General features: G+C 34.2%; 1 protein-coding gene across 2 annotated transcripts in view; it reads right to left on the reverse strand.

Annotated features, from left to right (window-relative positions):
* The window catches only part of LOC111049519 (insulin-like growth factor-binding protein complex acid labile subunit), a 301,718-nt gene that overhangs the window by 117,415 nt on the left and 159,485 nt on the right, over nucleotides 1–24,818 (reverse strand). Inside the window, exon 4 of one of the 2 annotated variants that reach the window (XM_039423387.1) lies at nucleotides 23,782–23,823. In XM_039423387.1, coding sequence (XP_039279321.1) covers nucleotides 23,782–23,823 — 42 coding nt within the window. Of the gene's footprint in view, nucleotides 1–22,211; nucleotides 22,254–23,781; nucleotides 23,824–24,818 lie in introns of both variants that reach the window. The other variant, XM_039423388.1, reaches the window with a different exon arrangement.

Genomic DNA, 24,818 nt, shown 5'->3' on the forward strand with positions numbered 1-24,818 from the left:
CCCAAATATTTGGCAGTATTAGCATGTGGAATGACTTTCTCATTTATATATACTGGAATATATTGAATTCTTTTATTAGTAAAATTCACATGTACAGACTTGGTATCATTTAGTTTAATTAGCCAATGATTTGTCCATGTGTTTACTTCATTAACTGCTCTTTGTAACTTTTCTGTAGATTCCTCAATATCTTCTGCGACTGAGAGAATAGCAGTATCATCTGCAAATGTAGCTATAGTGACTCCTGCTGGCTTTGGAATGTCACTAGTGTACAGTGTATACAAAACTGGTCCTAGCACACTTCCTTGGGGTACACCAGCTTTAATTTGCCTTAGTGTAGAATATTCATCATATATTCATCAGTTGAAAAAATGAGTATAAAGAAAGACTGTGGAATTAGTGAATGAGATGTGAGAAATCAATAATATGAGTTACGTGAGAGTGAAATAGGAGTGAAATGAGGGTCAGTGGAAATAATTTACGGAAGTTTGTTTATCAATCTATTTGAAAAATCTAATTTCGAATTTGAAATAGTTTGTTGTATTCCAATTTATATTTTCAGATACATGATTTGATATGAAAATTGAAATAGACATAACCTATGTATATTATTTGGTCAATTTGAAACTTGATAAGGAGATTGAAGAAGTTTTGGGCAATAGCCTGTTTTTTCTTTTCCGATCATTGTGAAAGAATTAGACTGGAATGAAGAACAATCATACATTAGAAGTAATGGAATGGAATTAGCATCAGGATTAAATAAGAATACGATTAGAAGAATAAGGCTCGAAAAGGAGGAAGTAGTCACTGTGAAGACAGTGATCACAAGACGCATGAAACGAAGCATAATCGTCTCGCTTGAGAACGCAAATCTAAATCGATTATCGAGAAAGATTTCTTGTGAAGCGGCCCAACTTCAACTGCAACTCCAATCCGAAGTCGGCTGGGGAGTTTTCAGGCCTCCTCTGTTTCAAAACAATACAATCAATCAACCTAGAATCCAATCTATCATTTCACACTTCTTCTCCAGAGAGTTGGAACTTTTCAGGCGCAAGAACTCGGCTCCGACGTATCTCTAACTGCAAAATGTTGGCTTCCATTGTTCGACGCTTTCTCGTAGACTTTGATACGGATTCATTATACAGACAATCTAGAACGCGTTAATTGAATTTAACCTCAGCTTGATTTATGCTATTCGCCATTTATACATTTTTGTTGAAAGTTAAATCCTCAATGAATAACATTTTTCAACAGATATAAACGAACAAGAAAAAACAATATTTTTTGAAAAAATATATTTCTCAAACTAAAAGAGACAATATCTCTTTTTCAAAAACATATTCCTATATCAATATATATATAAATTGAAAACAATATTACTACTCATGTTTTTAAAATCATAGTAATAATACATACTTAAACAAAAGAAGATTAGTGATAACGTCGTGATGACAACAGCCAATGACAGTTGAGTAACATAGAATTGAACCAATCATAAGCTGACCAATGACAAAGTAGAATATTTGTTGTCATGACGACAGTCAATAGTAATTGAATGGAAGTGAGAGAGAATTCAACCAATTACGAGCTAACCTGTAGGAGAGTTTTAATTTTGTTGACATAGGACAGCCACTCACGTACGCACAGGCACGCACTAATTCCAATCAACCGATTTAGAACGCCGATTCCGGCTTTTCTTATAAAGTGCGATGAGTGTTTAATGAAGATGGAAGAAGTTGGCATCAAAAGGAGGAATTGATCAGGAGGATAATGGAGGTTGAACGATAAGGGAATGGATGAGGAATGGAAGGAGGAAATGAGGATGGAGAGATCAGGAATGAGTAGGAAAAGTAAGTGGGAAGAGTGGGAGAGTGCTACTATCAAGATCAAGAAAGTTTTAAAACAAATAATTGAATTCAAAAGAACGTTAAAACATTGATAAATAAGAACTGTAAATGGAGGGAACTAAAAGTTGAAGGGAAGATGAGATTGAAATTAAGGGTTTTAGGAAGTATGATATGGAAGGAAGGATTATCTATATAAATGAAAATCAAGCCTCAAATTTTGACATTCAATAACTTTTTTATGTGTGCACCGAATTTGATGATTTTTTCGATTCTCGGGCTGGCAACTAATTTTTGGATAGTAGTTCTCATCGAATTTCCATCTAGCTGTTAGCCCTGTTGTCAATGTCTGCAGTAGCAGAAGTCTTCGGGGTGATTTACTGCATTTATTTAGGATTCTCGTTTAATAATAATTATAGATGTTTCATAGTTGTATTCGTTATGTTCAGGACCAGGTTGTGGCCTATCAAATTCATAATCCGACTTAAGGACTCTTTCCTACGGTCCTTCAAAGTTCACATGTAATCCTTATGGGAGAAGATTTGGGAGCTGGCCACTCACAGGAATAAAAATCAGCTGTTATAATCATTGCGTCATACAACAGCCGTCGGTAGATAGTGGACAAGAGTGTGTGCTGCTCTGCTCCATAACCACCCATGTATTTTATTCTAAACGCCCCGACTAAAACAAAATGACTGTACTGTGTGTAACCATCCAGCAGTGCGGCCTCAGGTTAAAGATTTACATGCTCTAAAGACATTGCTTTGTTTCGAATAATTGTGCTGTCTTCGGTGTTCAGGACTAATGGATTTTTAGTAAATTATTTATTTTTCAGTTGGAAAATTATCTCTATAAATAAAATGCCGCATCGCGCCTCATCAGGTGTGCATCCAGCTAAAGTTTGTCATGAGATGCATTGAATTATTTGGCGGTACGAAGTTCGCCGGGCCAGCTAGTAAAAGATTAAACTACAATATTGAAAAAGCAAGAACCGATTAGTGACTAAGAATAAAATATGTGATAAATATTTGAATGAGGGTGTGTAAGAGTAGAATTGAAAACAGACAATTATTATCAAATTTAAGTTTGTAGTAGAAATTGATAAGGAGAAAATTGTGATGAATCAAAGATTTTAATGAGAGAAGAATAAAGAAAAAAAGTTATTGCTAATCAAGTGATGATTCATAGAGAGATCATATACATGGGATATGGAAGCCTGTACGATTATTATTATCGAGAGGAGATTTGGAATGAAGATAGAATTAAGAAGTGAAAAAGAGAGTATGAAACTAATATATGAAAAAAATATTGTTGAAAAAATGAGTATAAAGAAAGAATGTGGAATTAGTGAATGAGATGTGAGAAATCAATAATATGAGTTACGTGAGAGTGAAATAGGAGTGAAATGAGGGTCAGTGGAAATAATTTACGGAAGTTTGTTTATCAATCTATTTGGAAAATCTAATTTCGAATTTGAAATAGTTTGTTGTATTCCAATTTATATTTTCAGATACATGATTTGATATGAAAATTGAAATAGACATAACCTATGTATAATATTTGGTCAATTTGAAACTTGATAAGGAGATTGGAGAAGTTTTGGGTAATAGCCTGTTTTTTCTTTTCCGATCATTGTATTGTTTGTGCTAACCTAATAAATAAATAATTCCAAAATCTCAGTAGTAAAAGAATGAGACTGGAATGAAGAACAATCATATATTAGAAGTAATGGAATGGAATTAGCATTAAGATTGAATAAGGATACGATTAGAAGAATAAGGCTCAAGAAGTAAGAACTGTGAAGACAGTGATCACAAGACGCATGAAACGAAGCATAATCGTCTCGCTTGAGAACGCAAATCTAAATCGATTATCGAGAAAGATTTCTTGTGAAGCGGCCCAACTTCAACTGCAACTCCAATCCGAAGTCGGCTGGGGAGTTTTCAGGCCTCCTCTGTTTCAAAACAATACAATCAATCAACCTAGAATCCAATCTATCATTTCACACTTCTTCTCCTGAGAGTTGGAACTTTTCAGGCGCAAGAACTCGGCTCCGACGTATCTCTAACTGCAAAATGTTGGCTTCCATTGTTCGACGCTTTCTCGTAGACTTTGATACGGATTCATTATAGAGACGATCTAGAACGCGTTAATTGAATTTAACCTCAGCTTGATTTATGCTATTCGCCATTTATACATTTTTGTTGAAAGTTAAATCCTCAATGAATAACATTTTTTAACAGATATAGACGAACAAGAAAAAACAATATTTTTTGAGAAAAAATATATTTCTCAAACTAAAAGAAACAATATCTCTTTTTCAAAAACATATTCCTATATCAATATATATAAATTGAAAACAATATTACTACTCATGTTTTTAAAATCATAGTAATAATACATACTTAAACAAAAGAAGATTAGTGATAACGTCGTGATGACAACAGCCAATGACAGTTGAGTAACATAGAATTGAACCAATCATAAGCTGACCAATGACAAAGTAGAATATTTGTTGTCATGACGACAGTCAATAGTAATTGAATGGAAGTGAGAGAGAATTCAACCAATTACGAGCTAACCTGTAGGAGAGTTTTAATTTGTTGACATAGGACAGCCAATAGCAGTCAGTACACATGAGAGAGAATCCAAACTATTGCAAGCTACCCAAATGAGGAAGCTGCGTTTTTCACGTCGTGACACAGTCAATCAGAATCAAGAGAGAACGCAACTAATCTCAAACTAGCGAAGATTGTAAAAGTTTCATTGTTAGATTGATGAAAATTCAATTGAGTGGCGTGCATTTTTATTAAACAATGAGTAACTAGCTATTTTGTTGTCATAACATCATTCTATGGAAAAACTATAAAATGAATACTATTATATTAAGCGAACAATTCAAGTATATATTTATTTATTTATATATTTGGGTATAAAATTTATGTATTTATTTATGTCCAACGGATCTTGAGAACGGCTCTAACGATTTTCACGAAATTTGGAACATAGTAGGTTTATGACATAAAAATTTGATAGGTCTCATCCATGGGAAAATTTGCTGAAGGACATGAAAAGGATAATAATTATCCATCCTTGGAAAACCAGCTGCTAATTTCGTCGTTTGTCGATAATGGAAGATGCGAGTGCGTGTGTGGGAGTGTGGGAGTGAGACAGAAGTGTTCAGCTGTTCAACTATTGCAATCCATCAGCTTATCTCACGAGAAATATTATCTAGATATTTTGATCGACTTGATCAAAATATATGATTTTTGTTGACATGACCAACGATACGATTTTATTCAAGATCCATTATTTTTTATTTTATATTAATACATATTGTAGGAAACATAGTACATCATTATAAATAAATTGAAGTATATCAAAATTTTCAGAGTTAATAATTATTTTACAGTTTCTCGTGATTAGTGAGTGTTATTTTGTTATTCAATTTGTACAAAAGCATAGAAGCATGAAAACATAGTTTATTTATTTATTGATGTACAGAACACAATTCTTCAAAATTGGAAGGACTAACAGGCACAGCCCAAAACTGTTTCTTCCCTGAATTTTGATTTATACACTATAAATAGTCCAAAAAGTAGGCTATGTTCCATACACTTGAATTCAGGTCCAATTTTCAGTCCAAACATTATTTAAAAGGAAATATTCATGCTTGAGGGTACAAATAGACAATGGTCAGGTATGTAGGTTTTAGTTCGCTAGCGTTTTTCCATATTATATATTCTGTATCAATGAGTTCAAAAATTTTTCAGTGACAACTGATTAGTAACATCGATCTTTACCGCGACTTACTCGTTCTGTTCGCCTCTTCGATTCACAGATCTTTCTTCACTGTACTTTACTATACTTCACTGATTTGATCTTCACTGATCAAATATAGCATATATTCGATTAATACATATTTAATGAGTATTTGAGAATCGTTGTGATGTATTGAAATAATCAAACCAGAAGCACTATTCTATTTAACAAATTACTGCTTATGAAGCTTTTTAAGACCAAGATATTTATGAGAAGTCGAAATCTTATAATCTTGGGAAAGCGGGGAAATCAAGCTGTCAAATGGAAACTCTATATGAGTGGATTGGGTAGCTGATAAGGCGTAAGAACTGAGTTTACTGGGGAGAAGTCTTGCAAAGATAAGCGCTTATAAATGCAGCCTCAGGCTGGCCGGTCCAAGTTGGAAGTTGGAATGGATCACGCGAATTGTGAGAAATGGCTGTTCGGAACAGGCTTGTTAAACTCCACAAATATTATTTATATGGCAATAGCAGCAAGATAAAAGCAGAGCGTGGATGCAATAGACGTTGGGCCCACTAAATTGCAGTATATTTGTTCGACCGAGAAACTCCCTGATAATAGAGTGAAATGTGTTCCAACGTCACATTCCAACTAACATTCATCTTTTCTCTCCATTCTTGAATTGGATGATAAGGGCAATAAAATGAATTTGTGTCGTTCGTTGCATAGTAGTTGGGTGTTCTGGCAAGTTGAAATGAAGATCTATCGTCTAAATTAATCAGATCGTTTTGAAATATCATAACATTTCAATTCATTAGATATCATCCTCAACTACCATAAAACTCCGATTCTTTTTGACAGGTGAAATTTCAACAAAGCGTTCAATTATTGGGATGTTGTAGAAGTTTATTTGCATTTGAAGTGGTCGTACAGTAGTAGTACAGTGATGGATATCTAACATGAATAATAGCTGAAAATATTCATGTCAAACCCTTGATCACCATACCATGAATAAGCGGTGAGATGAAATATTATACGATGATATTAACATATTAGCTAGTTAAGCACTAATTTAAAAAAAATACCAATACAATGAATTTGTCCAGCATAACAATAAACCAAATAACTCAAGTAGATAAAACTTGATACAAATCAGTGGAAATTACAAGAGTTGTTTCAAAGTCTTGGCTGTCGTACACTGGAAATTTACAAGAGACTGCATGAAATTTTGGCATCCCTAAACGAACAGGAATTTACAAAAAATATGCTGTATTGGCAGAGAAGATGAGAACTTGCAGGATTAGAGTGAGATCAATCTGTGAACGGAGAGCGAGAAGTGTGAATCCGTCGACAGTCGGTGAATTAATTCAGTAGCCTGGTGACGGATAGGAGATAAGTGAGTTTCCTCCATGTTGGTCAGAGAGAGAAAGATAGGATAGGATATAGGGTTAGGTTGACAGAGAAAGGAATAGGATGGGATATCCTGACGAATTGGTCATTGCCAACGACCAGCACTTGTTAATTCAGGGAACAGAAATGCTTACACTCATCATCACAGATACCAACCAAGAGTGAAGCATGGAGCATGCAGCATGAAACATGGAGCATGCTGATTGCTGATTGCTCCCCTCACTCAATACATGTCAGCATGCGGTTAAAAATATTGCATGACTAACCGATGTTGACAGACTGGATTAAAATGATGGGTGGAGGTGCCTTGTTAAGCGAGAGAGGGATACACGAAATATGTTAAAGGAAGGGAAATGAAATGCTGGAAGAGGAAGGATATTATAGATGTGAGAATGATCACGAAATATATTCAAGGGGAAGAGAGATGACATGGTGACATGAAGAGAAGAAATATGAAACGAGGGAATTGAGGTGAGAGTCGTCTCCACTTATCTACCTTGATTGTGTATGAAAAATAGAAAAAAATACATTTTTTATATTTTACGAGAATATAATTCACGCTGACAGATCATCATTAGCTTCACTCGAGTTAGAAATTATAGCCTATAACAATCGAATGCTATTAATTTGCTGAAGAGCTGAATTCTCATTATATAGGAACATAAAAATGCAGATTCAGCTGAAAAAGTAGATTGAATCTATTTTTTAGAGGAATTTTGTCTATGAGGGATGAGATTTTCTGTTAGATATATCTATCGGAATAAAGAGTCGTTCAGTGAATCCACTTCTTAGACCATATTGAGCGTTTTCTCAGGTGCCAACCAAATCACCCATTCTATCTCTCTCTTGCCCTCACTCTCTGGTATCTTAATCAATCACGGTCAAGTGCTGAAGGGAAGGGTATCCTCGATACCCTTTCTGAAAATGGTCATCTTAAGCTCCATACATCTCCGTTTCATGTTAAAACATTACAATAATACCTCAATATTCGCATATTTCATCAAATTTCTTTGCTCAATTCTATTGTAAAATTCTTCAGTTTGTATATGATACATCATGTTATTTTTCCTCCACCTACTGTCTAAAGTGCTTACTTTACTCCCTGGAACATAACACTGAAGTGTCATTTTTTCGCAAAAAAAACAGAAAAACTCCAGAGGGCGTAAAAGTAACTCCATTTAAATAACATGGGAAGCATCTCTATTTTAAAAACATACATTTGAAATAGGTTAGAAGGTCTAAGCTCAGATGAGGAAACATGATAGAGGTGTATGTGTCTGTCATTGAGTCAACTGAATTCAATACCTTAACCAGAAATTTGATCAACTCATGAAATATATGTTGTAAGATATTACATACTTGATATTTGTAGACGATAAAAAAATATACATATTTTTAAATATTTTATTCTATTAAGAATACCAGTCAACAAATATCTTCATATGTGATTCAAATCTGAAACGCGCGAACCGTAGTCAGCCATTGTTGATAGTCGGCCAGCTGATACTTGTTACAACTTTTGTCGATGGATAGTGCAATCGGAAGTACCAACTAGACAACCGGTTTTCAGGTTTTAGATTTTAGGTTGCATTGTGAGAGGAAACATTGTCACCAATAACGTGAGTTATTAAATTCATTTGATTTGAAGTTTCTATAAAACAAGTAGGTGGAGAAAAAATGTTGTGTACATCACGAGTGAAAAATGCTTTTTCTCCCTCAGGGAAATTGTTGCCAGACTTTTCCCCTCAGAGAGAAAAAACTGTACTTTTCACTCTAAATATACAAATAACTATAACATTATTGGTAATTATTTTTAACGCTAGAACGTAAGTTGAATATTGTATTACTAAACACATGAATGAAGGAGTCTGAATCTCCGTCCGTGGCAGAGAGGACCTAGAGTACTGACTCCGCCATCAATAAAGGAAATTATTCAATTCAATTCTCCGTCTCCGTCACGTACCCTCATATTCTCACCATGTCTCTCTCTGTGACTCTCACTATCACACAACCATTCCTTATCACTCTCACACACTCTGCCAACCTGACATTCTTTCTCTCTCTATCTGTCACTTTCCCTCTATCTCCAACCCTTACTCTGTCACCTTCTATCATCACATAACACTCTCATTCCCCATTACATTCTTTCTCCTCACACCAATGTTCCCCTCGCCTGCGTTTTCGGCTGTCACCGAAATTGCTTGGCAGGTGTGATTCGTTTTCAATTTGCCTACATCGTCCCACTGTTGTCGTTTGGACAGGTGCACACCAATAACCGACTATTCTTGTCGCTAATTATCTCACAGTTTCCTGTGCAGCACTGGCATCATAATTGATGAGGTCATGTACTTTACCATAAAAAATTGTGATGATTGTGTAATTGTGAATGATTCATCTTGTATAGTTGGACACTACAAAGTGAGAAAAATGTATTATTAAATTTGTTGAGTCGATCAATGAATGCCAACGAGAATGTTTCACATCAAAATAATATTCAATCATCATCTCAATCTATTTATTTTCCAAATTCAATTTTCATATTCATTCTCCAGTTCATTTATTCGTAGTATCTGTCTCACCGTTACCATTATTGAATAGTTCTATCTATATATTATTTGTTGAGAAATAAGATTCATGTCTCTAGTTTTGTTTTTCATCTGATATACATTTCACGATATTGTCTGAACACTTGTAAATCTGATATTAGTCTATTTGAACACACATCGATTTTTGGACGTATAATTATTGCCGTCCTTATAAACTCTATTGGATTAAACAGATGGTTTCAAACAGATTATGTTTGACAAGTTCCGTTTAATCTGGTAGAGATCATAAGGACGGCAGAAAATCGAACGTCCAAGAGTCGATGTATGTGTGTGTAACTGGTTTGAAACAGTGAAATAATATTGGATTGAAAAATAAATGATCAAAAGCAATTTGAAAATGTCCATTCATCACTCATGAGTTCAACATCAATTTAAGATTAAATTTTATGACATAAATAATAGCACATAATTAAATCCTCTTCGTTTCGTCTGTAATATTATGCGTATTCACCTGGATCAGTATAGATTTCCTGTACTGTTTTGTTACATTATTCTCTAGATATCTTTTTATCTTGAATCATTTGAAGAGAAAAGTAATCCCAAATGTTTTAGATTCATGAAACACGAAATCTATCAAAACTCAAATCTATCAATACTCAATTTGAAACAAATGGCCTGTGTTATCAATACAGCAGCCAATGTTTGCACAAGTAGTTTGTCCACAAACATATATAAACTTACAAAAGGAAATAAAGCATCTTAGATGTCAAGAATGTGGTGAATACAGTGCGAAAATTGACGCAATTTGTGGTGAAGTGGTGTTGGATGTTGGATGACTTGGCCCATTAATTGTCGGGACATCACATTTCACTCCAGTCGAATCCTCCTCTTCAAGGAGCAACCAACTTTGCCATGAAACACAACTCTCAGACTCTCTCTTACTCTCTCTCTACTCTCTCTTCTCTCTCCCTCTCTCAGTGCATAAACTCTCTTCACATCAACCTGGAGCCACAAGTTTGGTCAACTTTTAATGAGCTCTAGAGAGGAGATTGTTATCATTTGAGGCTTTGAATCGAAAGAAGCCTTTATCATAAACAAAACCAAAGTTGAGGTTACACAGGTTGCAGCTTACCTGTATGAGTAACTTAGCACGGTTGTTTAGATTTTGTTATTTACTTTGTAGTAGATCAACTAGATTATGGAATTATCATCGATTTATGTATAGTAATCGTTAATACGAACACTACTCGAATCCAACGTCAATTATTATAATGCAGCAGATATGTGAAATCTATAAAAATATTCGGAAGCATATCCAATTTATTCCTTCCTCTTTATCTAAGTTCACGATCCTCGTAGACTCTCTCATGATACGTCTTTCTCCCTGATGATTAACATTCTATCAAAATGTGCAGTTTTGTGGAGTGATAGTGTCAAAAGCGGATCAGTGTTAATACTGTAGTGTGAATATATAGACTATAATATACATTGTAATAGGCCTATAGTAATTTTCATAATAAGAATATACATTTATTTCGAATTCAGTTTTTAGAAGTTGCTGGTGAAATCATATCCATTGAACTCATTATAATTTTATCACGGACTAGATTGATTTTTTTTTGCTGTGGATAATGTGAGTAACGAGGCGGATAACGACGAAAGATGAATTGACCCACAGTTTTTTGTGTGTTCCGAACCATGGAAAAAATAGGTATACCGTCAGGATTAATATGTCATCCCATCTCCATTGGTATGTATGGTATGTTCGGACCCAACTTGACAGATATAGATTCAGAGTAACTCGAATTAGTTACTATTGATTGATCTCTCAACTGTTAGACAATATTACAAACAATTCCCGAGGAGAAAGATAGAAGTATAAGAATAAAAGAAGTTTATTTAAAAAAATTGAATCATAGCACATTTTTTGTTGAATTTTCTCTCCAATACAACAACTTCTTCCCGTTGATCAAAAATTGCACTAATTTTGATTTTTTGATTTTTTGATTTTTTGATTTTTTGATTGATTGAATTCCAATTCAAAATTGATAGTGAAATGTAACACTACAAGGAAATGTATCAAGATTCAATACATTTCAACATTATTCACTCAACAGAATCACCAAGTTCTAATCTATTAAGCTCGGTGAGAACAATTCTGAAGATGAAAGTGAGGCACTTTGTTACAAAACAATTCCAGGTGTCCAAATATTTTTGTAAGCCGATAAAAAGAGCAGCTCGACTAGGGGAAGCAAGAATACGAGAAAAGCAAAGAGACGGCAACTTGGATGTGGAATTGAATAGTTAGTGGTAGTTCCTTCTAGCAGGAAAAGGGTTGCGAAAGCCCATTAAAGGACGGACAAAGGGGTGGATTGCTGAGTAGCGGAAGAGGAGAAAATAATGTGATAGTTTCTGTGGGAGAAATTTACGGAAAACAGAGATAGGTGAAAGGGATAGAGGAGTGAAAGATAGCGAAGGAACGGGAACCAATGAGAAAGAGATAGAGTGAGTATAGAGAGAAAATAGGAGGAGGAGTGTAGGAATAGAGAGGAGCGGGGAGGGACAGTGGGAATGAAAGAATTAGACTATGAATGAGCGGAAGAGTTGAAGAGGAATATTTGTGAACGAGGACTAGCTAAGAAGAAGGAAGGGGAATAAAATCGGAAAGTAGACGAGAAGATGGTGGAAAAAAAACACGAGTAAGAAAGGAGATGTTAACTGACTGCAGACAGATCGCGGGAAAATCAGTAGAGGAAAAAATAAATTTTGGAAGGGGAGGAGTGATAGGGTAGGCATGAAGAAGAGAGGAAGTGGATAGGAAGAAGAAAGAAATGAAGAGAATACAATATTGATAAAACTTGAACAAAATAAAACAGAAGACTATTGGAAAAGGATAAAGCTCAGGATAGGAAAAGAAGAACACGATAACTGAGAGAAGAGAATTGTCAAAGATGAACAAACACGAACTACAAAAAAAGGGGAGAAAAAAAGCGCTATGAGTTAAAGTTTACAAATGCGTGAAGAAATTGCAAATGAAATAGAAAGGGACCCTGGAAAGAGACCACTGTTGAAATAATTAATTTCAGAAGTAATTTAGCAGGAAAACTACTGACCCCCACCCACCACTCAACCATCACCCTGTAAAAAGGTGTCGTCAGAACGCTGTGGGGCGTCCCAACAACCTTCTCTTTGAACTGTCAGCGTTGCTTGAGTGGAAAGCATTAGTATTATTCATAATGAATGCTGACACTTTGAAGGAAAACGTGAGCACGTACGTGCTTACTATCACTTTATTGTCTCTTCCTCATTCCATTCTCAATTCCATCGTTCCTACTCTATTTTTCTTTTCGTTTCCTTTTTTGAAAAACATGATTCACATTCGTTTTGCATGCAGTTATCAGTTGCCTCGAGGGACTCAACGCCTCAATCCAACATTCCTGGAATAGATTCTATTCTAAAAGCTCCTGCAAAAACAACTATGCACTAATTAACTTTTTCACGAGTTATTGCTCTCACTGTGCTGCAGTAATATTTCTTACAAGAAATATTTTGTTTTCCTTAATGAACTTTTTGTGATATTCATAGAATGAATGTGAACGTTCTCAACTAATTACTAACATAACTTGATTGTCTGAACGTTATAGATTCAGACAAGCTGGAATCATTTTGAAAGCTTAAATTTTCAATACATTATAGATGGTACTTGCGTTTATCACTTCTCTCCCGAATCAGCTTTCACAAACATAATACCTTCTCAAACTCTCAGCTTTCTCAAACATAATAGCTTCTGAAATGCATAAAATGACATAATTTTAGGTGAATTTACAGGCTGGAGTAATATCAATAATAATCTAGTTTATGATAGAACTATTCAATATGATGGATCCGAATGGACGATAAAATTATTTACTTATAAGAAGTCATTTATTATTGTTTTGGAGCAATACTGTATTCTAAGCTCAAGGAAAGTTTGAAAATCTGATAGTTGAATTAATTTTTCCTTACTTCATCAGCATTCCTTTGGATCTAGGATAATTTCTCTTATAGATAATTATAGAATAATATTTGAATACGTATTATGAGAAAACAGTCAACACATTGAATAGAAAATAATATTATACTTTGGGATTGTATCATCATTGAAATCATAAATTATGATGATCACATAATGATTTCCAAGAATAATTGATCGTTTTTGAAGGAAAGGGAAAATATATTACACAAAACTGGCATATAACTATAAATATTGCAACAACTACCATGTTCAACTGAAATCAAACGTCCATTTGAACTTGAATTTTCACTTTTCTGTGGTTAGCGCATTAATCCGTAACCTTTGAATAGAATTTCGACAATCTTTGTCACAAGAGGTTCTCAAGTGCATTATGAAAGTCATTAGATGTGAATAGAAGTTGAGAAGGTTGAACACTTCCAAGTTTTCCAGCCATCCGATAGCAACTAAGTGAAGCGACTTCCAAACAACCGCTCACTTTATAACTCGGAAATAAGCGACAGTCAAGCAACTTTATTAAGTGACCCAACACGGCGCATAACTTCGAAAGAATCCAAGAAACTAATCTGAAACTATTTGTTGAGCGTTAAGCCTAAACCTAGCGCTGAAAATACTTGGAATATGTAAGATAGGTGGAAGAAAGTTAGATACAACTCAAACTCACCGACAAACTTGTGAGTTTGTCGTCGCGGAAGACAAACTAGGCGGTCTAGATTTTCAGAAGTCTTGTTTTTGAGTGAGTTGCTGCCACCAGTTTACTGTTTTGTGGCGAATGAAGAAACTTGACAAATAACTGGCTGGCTTGGATAACTAAATGTCTCCATAACTCCACCGCAACGGCAAACTATTGTCAATCTTATTTAGTGAATGCTCGTTGTCTCCCCTCGGAGTTGCAAGTTGCAAGTAGTTGCAAGTTGAAATGTTAGAAGGATTTTCAAGGAGTTGCAAGTAGGAACGTTACAAGGAGTTGGAAGTTGAAATGTTGAAAGGAGGTTGCAAGTGTGTGAATTGAGATTGAGTGCAAGCTTGTGATTGTGAAATGCCCTGCTTACAAAAGGGATATTACTGTATTTACTCTATAATGAGGTTTTTGAATAATCATGTCATGCTGCAGCCAACTTGTAAGTTATGAGAGGTGTTTTGAATAAATCGTATGCTATGAATACTCTATTTGAACTGCGGTTGAGTTGATGAATTGTGTAGAGGAATCTTGATAACAGGCTGAAACATTGTCGACAATTTTGAATATACGTATTCGATGACATCAAATGTCAAAATCATCATTTCAATCTATCAAATAACAAAATGATTGATCATTCTATCAGTGTTGTTTCATACCTTTCTTCAAGTTTTATTTTCGAATTCTGGTTTTAGAGAGCAGTTTGGAACTGGAGTTCCAGAACTTGGATCCAGGAGTCCAGAACATAAGGAAGAACGACACTCTTCAAAAGTAGCATATAACTTATAAAATTGGTACAGCTTCCAAATTACTCCCATCCAAATCAAATTTCCATTTGAACTTCAATGTATACTTCACTGTTGTTAGCGTATCAATCTGTGGACTTTGTATAATCATTTTCATATTTTTCAAAAGTGTTTTCCATGTGCTTTATAAAATTCATTGGATGCGGGAAGAAGTTAGGAAGGCTGAGACTCTTCCAAATTCCCCCAGCTACCTGCCAGCAAATATTCTTCTTCTATTCACTTGCTTCCTTCAACATACAAGTGAAAACACAAGTGTGAAGACACACATGTTAACAATAATAGTTTGAAACTTCTCTACATTTTCATATTGTTCAGATTCTGAAAATCATTTCATTCTTATTATTGGAAGTATTAGATGATATGTTGTGCTGAGGAATTGAAAATTGAATACCATGGCGATAAGAAAAATTATTCCACTATTTTTGTTATGATATAATACTTTTTCACAATTATTGAATTCAAACTAACTTATTTATATATTATATCCAAGGTTCGTCAATGTAACCAACAATATACTCCTAATTATATTTCACTTATTCACTTCATATTCTGTTAAAGATTCTGGAATATTCAGAATGTTAGCCTTCCAAAATCTCAAGAGTGACATAAATGTGATCGACTTCTGTATTTTCAACTCATCATTCATGGTGGAAGCTATCATACTAAAACTTCATCACGTGTCAAATCGTCTCCAACTTTTCATTTCTTTTCATCTTTTCTTCATACTGTAATTTCCATAAATCACAGATATCATGTATTCACAACCGACCTCTAGCATTGCTACCAGATATCCTTGATATTTGACACTATCCAATTGAATAGTCACAATCAATACAAGCAATTCACAACACGATGCTTGACAAATTCAATAAGTCACATTGATTTACTACAGCTGTGACTTATCATTGCCTATGAATGAACGAACACTCCATCTCTCACCAATTTATTCTATTTGTGAATATGTTCTATCCTTTTTGTCACAATCCTATCTCAGTCACAATCAAATTGTTGCAGTGACGCTCCAGTTGAATTCAACAAAAAAATGTTCACCCCTCGAATCACCACTACTTCCTGCTTCCGTTAAGCAAGTCACACTTGTTAAATACTACTACTATACTTGTAAGGATTATTATACTGTAATTTTTTCAAGGTCATGAGGCCCTACTGAGTAAAACAAATAAAATAATGAACACTTTAAACAGAATACGATAATTAGACTCACATTATTACAACTTGAATTGTATTGTTTCCAAGGTTACTGTGTTGACTATTTTCCACACATAGAATAATAATTACTTCTTCCTTTTTCAGCATATTACTGAGACTTGTAGAGCAGGTCTTATTTACAGTAGAATACATATAATGCCACAAATAAATACGAATTCAATTTTCTTCATATAACCAATATTTGAAAGACTTATACGCGAACTAATAGTTCTAAGATTGATAGAAAATTGATAAAAAATTATTAGATAATAGCAGATCAATGATATTAACATGAATATTCTTAAGTAAAGTTTTTCTTGAAAATTTTCCTGAGAAAACTGTGATGTTCACTCTGACTACCTGATTGATAAATCAAACCGTGTTTTTGATGATAATTTTGTGGATATTTGGTTTTGAGTATTCACTTAGAGTTAAAAAATACACATGAAACTCATGAACAAGGATTCAACCAAATATCCAAGAACCAAAGCAAAGTACATAGCCTTCAAAAATGAATGTCTTATCATTTATCAGCGCTCTTACTTCAACTCTAGAGCATCGAAATGGGCATAAAAGAGCAACATGAGAGCATAAAATTGAACAAGAATTGGAACCATTATAGGCGGAATGAATTTATCCTGCTACCGAAAACATAAACATTCACTGATCATCATCATTAGCATCATCATCATCATCACACAAAAATCGCATCTCTTCAATCACTCAAATTACTTCTTCTCCAATATCAGATATTGTTATAATAGCCAAACTTATAATCATCTTAACACAAATTAAGATCATCAAAATAAAAATCTGGTGTGGCGTACTCACGCAACTTTCCTTGCCGTTATGAAAATTGATCACCTGACGCTAGTGTTCACGCGCATCTCAATTCTACTATTCAAAGATCTGAGCCAGCTGGTGACAGGCCAATAACGTTGGAGACACACGAGGTCTGCTATCTCTTCATAGTGAATAATTTAATAGAATCGACAGTTGTCAACAGTTTGCAATATTGAATAATCACATTTTCTCGAATTTCAAGTTTATTTTCAATTTTAGGTGAAAATGTTACTGAACATTGATTGTAGAGATTTTCATGCTGAATCTCTTCCACTTAAAATTTTTTGTTCAAATTGTATCTGAACCCTGATAATTGGGAATCTGAAATCCAACTTTGCATAGATGGGGCGGAGCTCCTGAAATTTTTACAGATATGGGACTTGTTGCAGTTGATAGAGCTTTCCGATTACTATTCTAGGTATAAATTTTATCGAAATCGTTGGAGCCGTTTTCGAGAAAATCTCGAAAAACGTTGTTTTTGACAACATTTTTGCCATCTTAGCCGCCATCTTGAATTGCATTTGATCGAAATTGTTCGTGTCGGATCCTTATAGGGGAAGGACCTCAAGTTCCAAGTTTCAAGTCATTCCGTTAATTAGGAGATGAGATCACAGACGCACATACACTCATACACACACACACACAGTCACACACACACACACACACACACACACACACACACACACACACACACACACACACACACACACACACACACACACACACACACACACACACACACACACACACACACACCACACACACACACACAACACACACACACACACGCACACGCACACCAATACCCAAGATCCACTCTTTTGATTCAGGGGACCTTGAAACGTATAGAAATTTAGAAATTGGGGTACCTTAATTTTTTTCGGAAAGCAATACTTTCCTTACCTATGGTAATAGGGCAAGGAAAGTAAAAATATTGAATGAAAAAGACTAAGAAATTGTCAAAAAACCACTGATTTATTGATAATTAGAAAGACCGGTTTCGGTTATTACACCATTGTCAATCTCTGATAAACAGTTTATCAGAGATTGACAATGGTGTAATAACCGAAACCGGTCTTTCTAATTATCAATAAATCAGTGGTTTTTTGACAATTTCTTATTCTTTTTCATTCAATATGAATAATTACCACAATATCAACTTCTCAACTACACAAAAAGGGGGAAAAAAGTAAAAATAGACTAAATCGACAAGAAACCAAAACAAACAATACATTTATAATAAAGTATCCTGTTGAATTTCAAATTTCGTAAACCTGGGCATTGTTTCAAGCATGGGAGATCGATTTCGTTTCAATGTATTCTTTACTATGTACAAATATGCTGATGCCTTAACGACATTCCGATCTGCGTGCTCCAATCATATAGGTCATTATTCGCCTGCTATACAGCTATTCACTCTTCTTCCTCATTTGTATAGTTATTCAACGTAATTTACCTCGCTATTGCTGTGTTATATTCCTTTTTATTACGCTGTGTTATATTGCTACCGTTGCGTGAGTAATATTAATTGAATGTGAAACAAAAACGTCAGAAACATCATCGTCTCTCTCCAAGTAGACATTCATGAGCAAACACAAATAGTAACATGTCGCGGAGGTCAAAACATGTTGAGCCAACATGCACGTGAATGCAAATTTTAATAATATGTCATCAGAGAAATACTCAATTTGCTGTGGATACATTAGGTGGCGTAGATGGAAACGAGTGAAAATGCTAATATGTTCTAACTTTTTTCAAGTAGTGTCACGTTATTTTTTATATTTAAATAACGATTAGCCTCCTGCTTGGCATCAGTCGGTAGAGCATGAAATATTTTGACATAATTATAAAAATTAGGTCGTGGTTTTTTAATAGGATACAGTCTCATAAAAATCTTTATAGGCCCAGATATGAGCTTCCCCTATAATTCTTGTAATTCATTAAAACATAAATATATATATATACATGTTACTTATCCTATAGTATTGAGGAATTAAAATAAATTGCACACCATAAACAATTTGATACATATATTAACAAATATTGCAAAAATAGACCAGGGCAAAAAATATAAAGAGCGATAAAAATATATAATATAAGAATAGAACAATAATCGAAATCAGTAAACTATCACAGGCTAAATACTATTCTATAAATTTATAGCACGAAACGTTACCATGTGCTTTTATTTTTTAATCATATGCATCCTTTTGTATGTAGCTGCGATATAAGCTTGCTAATACTTGTCGACTTGGACAATTCCATTAAAAATAGGTTCCTTAAAATCAACTTGATAAATTGGCAACCAATAATCCAGATATATATCTTAAATTCTAGTATCTAATAGATTTCTTTGTAATGAATATATATTTTATCTCAGGGTGCAAGATTCGGCACCTGACGGAATAATTAGAGCAATTCATCTAGTGAATCAGAGCTACAACAAACTATCGCAAATTATATTGCAAAAATTAAAGATCATATGAATGTGTATTAACAGCCTAGATTTTATACTTCTTTGATTTATTAGAATTTCTGAAATGTACTGACTCATTACTCCTCTAATAAAATACCTTTAATACTATATTTACTTGCGCAAGTATTTTTTTTACTAAATTCTCAATTTATAAGAAAACCCTTTCGACGAGCTAGCTTTGATTATTATGTAATTTCGAAGCACTGAGGGCGCCCTGTCACTAATTCAATATTTCTCACTCACGTGTCGAAATCTTCTTATGAGCCGCTGATGTCGATCCAACTCTTGGTGGTCCTGGACTATGGTAGCCGGAGTCGTCTCTTCCAAGGGGTTACAAAATTATTTAAAATGAAAATGACTTCTGCTTTATAAGAGCATCACAAAGTCTTATAAGAAATTTAATAATTCAATCTAACTTTAGCTTTTTACAAGTTATAGCAAGGTATTACGCTCTATAATATTTAGGGACCTCTCATGGTGGCATTTGGCAGGCGAGTGTTCGTTCTCCTTTCTCAATTTTACAATTCTCATTTCCTACTTCCAAATTTACATAAAATTTGAATATCCTAGTCCTCCGCCATTTAAGGTTCAAATAGACCGTACTAAAATATTAAAATATTACTTATGTTGTATGTTTAATAATTTCTTTGCCTTCGGGCCATATCCATAACATAGACTATACAACAATTTTATACAAATTCTAATCATTTGTACAAATATATATAAATATTTTTGAATCGGCATACTATTGCCGCCTATCAACTGCCATTATGTGATTGGTGCATGCAAATTGTTTCAGTATTCATGCGCTTGGTAACCTCCTATTTCCTGGATACATTTAATTATTTTTATTAGGTTTTTTAAATATGCCCTCTACATGCTAGTTAATTTTCTATATGTTACTATTTGTTTCATGCATCATAATAGTTAGCCACTTGACCTTTTGTTCCTCCAAATTGCATACCGTTTTGCCGCAATAGATTTCTGCCAAGGTGCTTGGTCAGATTCTACGTTGCATGGCTCGGTCGATCGTTAGGTCGCCGATCACTAAATGTTTATGCCTAACCTCAACCTTCAATATTTTATATAATATTATATATTAGCAAAAAATTATTTCAATTCCTTTTAGGCTGTTGTACAGTTTAGCCAGGACAAGCTGATGTTATCTAATCTTTATGTTATCTCTTTGGCGATATTAGCCAGTTACTTTACTCAGACCTATTAATATTTCAGCTAGGGATTTTTATATCTACCCAAATTTCAATATGTTACAGTAGTTACTTTGTTGCTTCTATTATGGAAGGCAGAAAGGTGGATTGTGTTTGTCAAGTTCTTTTCAATCTAATAGAATCTATGAGGATTAAGTTATTAACATTTCGTTAATAACTTTGGTGTAAACGCAGCTTAAATATGGGAGTTGCTTCTCTGGGCCAATGGCAGACGTTCGCCTTGATAGGTCATCCATTAACCGATCATATCGCTTGCTCATTACTATAAAGCTTTAATATAATAAAGATTCTCTGCTGCTAAGGTGTGAAAGCCGAATCTGGTAACTCGTTATGCTTTAATAGTCCTGAGATTCTAAAATCTTCAAGTCTTCCCAATCAATATGCATAACAATCATATCTCTTTTACTACATAATATAAATTAATAGACCAATAGAAACTTTCAAATATAATAGAACTCGTATACTGTATTCGTTCTTTTTTTCATTTATCAATAATGCTATGATTTACATCTATGCTACGTCTAAACGTGAATGAATCACATCAACTTGAGAACTTTGTGACTGCATCACATGAACTTAAAAACTTCAATAGTTTCAAGAGTCATATAGGTATTTAAGACATACATGATTATGGTTTTACTTCAGAAGAAAAAGCAATAGATTACTGAATAATGATATAGAACGAAAACCCATTAAAGCAGAAAATAGAGTTCGAATAGAGAGTTTACACGTCAACTACAGTTGAAAACATTTTAAGAAATGTTTCACCATCTTCCAGACATTGTTCTATTGGCGGTAATAGGTAATAAACCAGAGACGAAGCAGCAAGAAAAATAAAACTTTCCAATTTAACAAAAAGAACTGAGAATAATTAATTGGAATGAAGACGGAGTCGACGTAGTAAAGTAGACCGTAAAACAAAGTTTGCGTTCAGGTGCTAGCAGAATGAGTTTGAAATTGAATTGAGTTTGAAAAGAAGTTTGTATGGTGTCTTATTTTCTCATTTCTGGAAGAAAATGGTGAGTGAAATAAACCACAGAATGGTGAGTAGCGGAAAACAAGGTTGAAATACATATTATAAGAGAAGAACAACCCTAGTAGTTTTCTTAAGAGTGAAAAAAAGACGATGCGTTATTGAATGTGACACCTGCTGAACTGTGAATTTCTGGAAATAATCTTCCAGAGTGAGAAATAGACAAAAATGAAAATAAACGTTTCAAAACAGAGAAGGTTTAAGCTGCCAGGATTGAATGAATGCTTATGCCTATTTGGCACTGAATCAAGCAAAATGTGATTCAAGAATGTTGAAAAATAAATTGCTCGATCTCATCTGAATGGATCTTGTCACATTTTTGATAAATAGGTGTTGTTAATTATATCTTGTAGACGCTCTCTTACCTTAGAATATTGAGCTCTTTGTCAGCAGTTCCAAACATCGTCCTGTGAAACGACAAAAAGCAAGATGAGTTATAAGTTTCGGAAATAGTTATGATATTTGTGATGAAGAAATCATAGTAATTTGTTCGAGACCAGCACGTAACCCGTGCTCCGCATGGGTGTAATTAAGAAGTTGACGAACCTAGTACTTAACGTACTGTAACCTTGAGGAATTTGAAATAGGCCTATAACCATCCTTTGTAAATTAAGTAACTATATGCTAATTCCAAGTTAATCAGTCAAGTAGTTCAAACGTGATGATGCGCTATTCGTGAATTTTCTATCCCGTACGTGTAAAAGCCTTCCCTTTAAAGGAAAATATATTCTTTTATTAAACTATGGAAGATAGATATCACACTGGTATGTTCGTGGTATATTGATTATTATGTGCTACGATATTGAAATAATTATTTTGTTGATTGATTGATGTTGTTTTCCTTCTTCATTAAGCATAATATACCATTTGAATATACCAAGGTATATTCAATTAATGGTCATTGGTCAAATAATTTTGACTGATCAATATGTACCTTCCATCGCCAGTCTGTTGCATTGCAGTTTGCATAGTTCACTTCCTTTTACAGAGTGAAGTTTATTCCACCGCTACGAATGCAGACATCCGTGTGCAATTGTGATTGTCACTGGCAGGAAATGAGCTCACTTACCGGTCGACCATTCACAGTGTCCTCTTGCCATCAATCTATGACAGTTGCCGTCGAGTCAGTTGTGTTCTCGAATCACAGCTATAGCTCTCCTAGCCAATGATGGAGAAATAAACAGAAAATTACCTACCTAATGTTCATGTGCGGAATCGGTACACCACACGTTTCACAGTGAACCCAGCTTGATTTAACATGGTACTATGTTACTGTACTTTTGATTCAAGTATTTGGATCGTTATAATGGCAGTAGAGAAACGTAGGAGAACAATGTTGCCTATTTCGACCTCAGCCTTCTATCATTATGTATACTATATTATGCACAGAAGATATATAAGCTGAAGATAAGCTGATACCGATATATATATATATATATATATCTGATGTAATATTAACCGTACATAATTATATATAATCAATTATATTTTATTCATCATAAACATATTTTTTCAATGATCTAATTATGAATTATCATGATTGAGATTGAATTATAATATTTCTACATTGTGAATGTAGAATAAATGTAGAATGAATAGATTCCTACATTGTAAAAATATTCTACAATTTTATTCAAAACATTTTTTTAATGATAATATTTCTAAATAAAAAAAAATGATATTCCAACGTTGCGGAGCTAGAAAATGATATTATCTGCTTTGTTGAAAAATAGACAAAAATGAAATAAACGTTTCAAAACAGAGAAGGTGTAAGCTGCCAGGATTGAATGAATGCTTATGCCTATTTGGCACTGAATCAAGCAATCTGTGATTCAAGAATGTTGAAAAATAAATTGCTCGATCTCATCTGAATGGATCTTGTCACATTTTTGATAAATGGGTGGTGTTAATTATATCTTGTAGACTCTCTCTTACCTTAGTATATTGAGCTCTTTGTCAGCAGTTCCAAACATCGTCCTGTGAAACGAGAAAGAGTAAGATGAGTTACAAGTTTGAAAACAGTCTACAATAGTAAGCCTAAATGAACTGATTTCAATATATTACAGTGGTATGATGTTATTCATTATAAGCTGCGTACAGACTTGAGCGCTACAAACACGCGCTTTCACTTCTTATCATCTGATTATATCTGTATTTGTCAGGAAACAGCAAGGTACAGATATAATAAACGTGATGAAAAGAGAAATGCGAGTGTTCGTGACGTTCAAGTCTCTACGCTCATTTTTTTAATTCAAGCAATATTCATTGGTCAAATAATTTGGATTGATCAATATGTACCTTCCATCGCCAGTCTGTTGCATTGCAGTTTGCATAGTTCACTTCCTTTTACAGAGTGAAGTTTATTCCACCGCTACGAATGCAGACATCCGTGTGCAATTGTGATTGTCACTGGCAGGAAATGAGCTCACTTACCGGTCGACCATTCACAGTGTCCTCTTGCCATCAATCTATGACAGTTGCCGTCGAGTCAGTTGTGTTCTCGAATCACAGCTATAGCTCTCCTAGTCAATGATGGAGAAATAAACTGCAAATTACCTAATGTTCATGTGCGGAATCGGTACACCACACGTTTTACAGTGAACCCAGCTTGATTTAACATGGTACTATGTTACTGTACTTTTGATTCAAGTATTTGGATCGTTATAATGGCAGTAGAGAACGTAGGAGAACAATGTTGCCTATTTCGACCTCAGCCTTCTATCATTATGTATACTATATTATGCACAGAAGATAGCTGATACCGATATACATATCTGATGTAATATTAACCGTACATAATTATATATAATCAATTTTATTTTATTCATCATAAACATATTTTTTCAATGATCTAATGATGAATTATCATGATTGAGATTGAATTATAATATTTCCACATTGTGAATGTAGAATAAATGTAGAATGAATAGATTCCTACATTGTAAACATTCTACAATTTTATTCAAAACATT

The sequence above is a fragment of the Nilaparvata lugens genome, chromosome 3, assembly GCF_014356525.2.
Source record: "Nilaparvata lugens isolate BPH chromosome 3, ASM1435652v1, whole genome shotgun sequence".
NCBI lineage: Eukaryota > Metazoa > Arthropoda > Insecta > Hemiptera > Delphacidae > Nilaparvata > Nilaparvata lugens.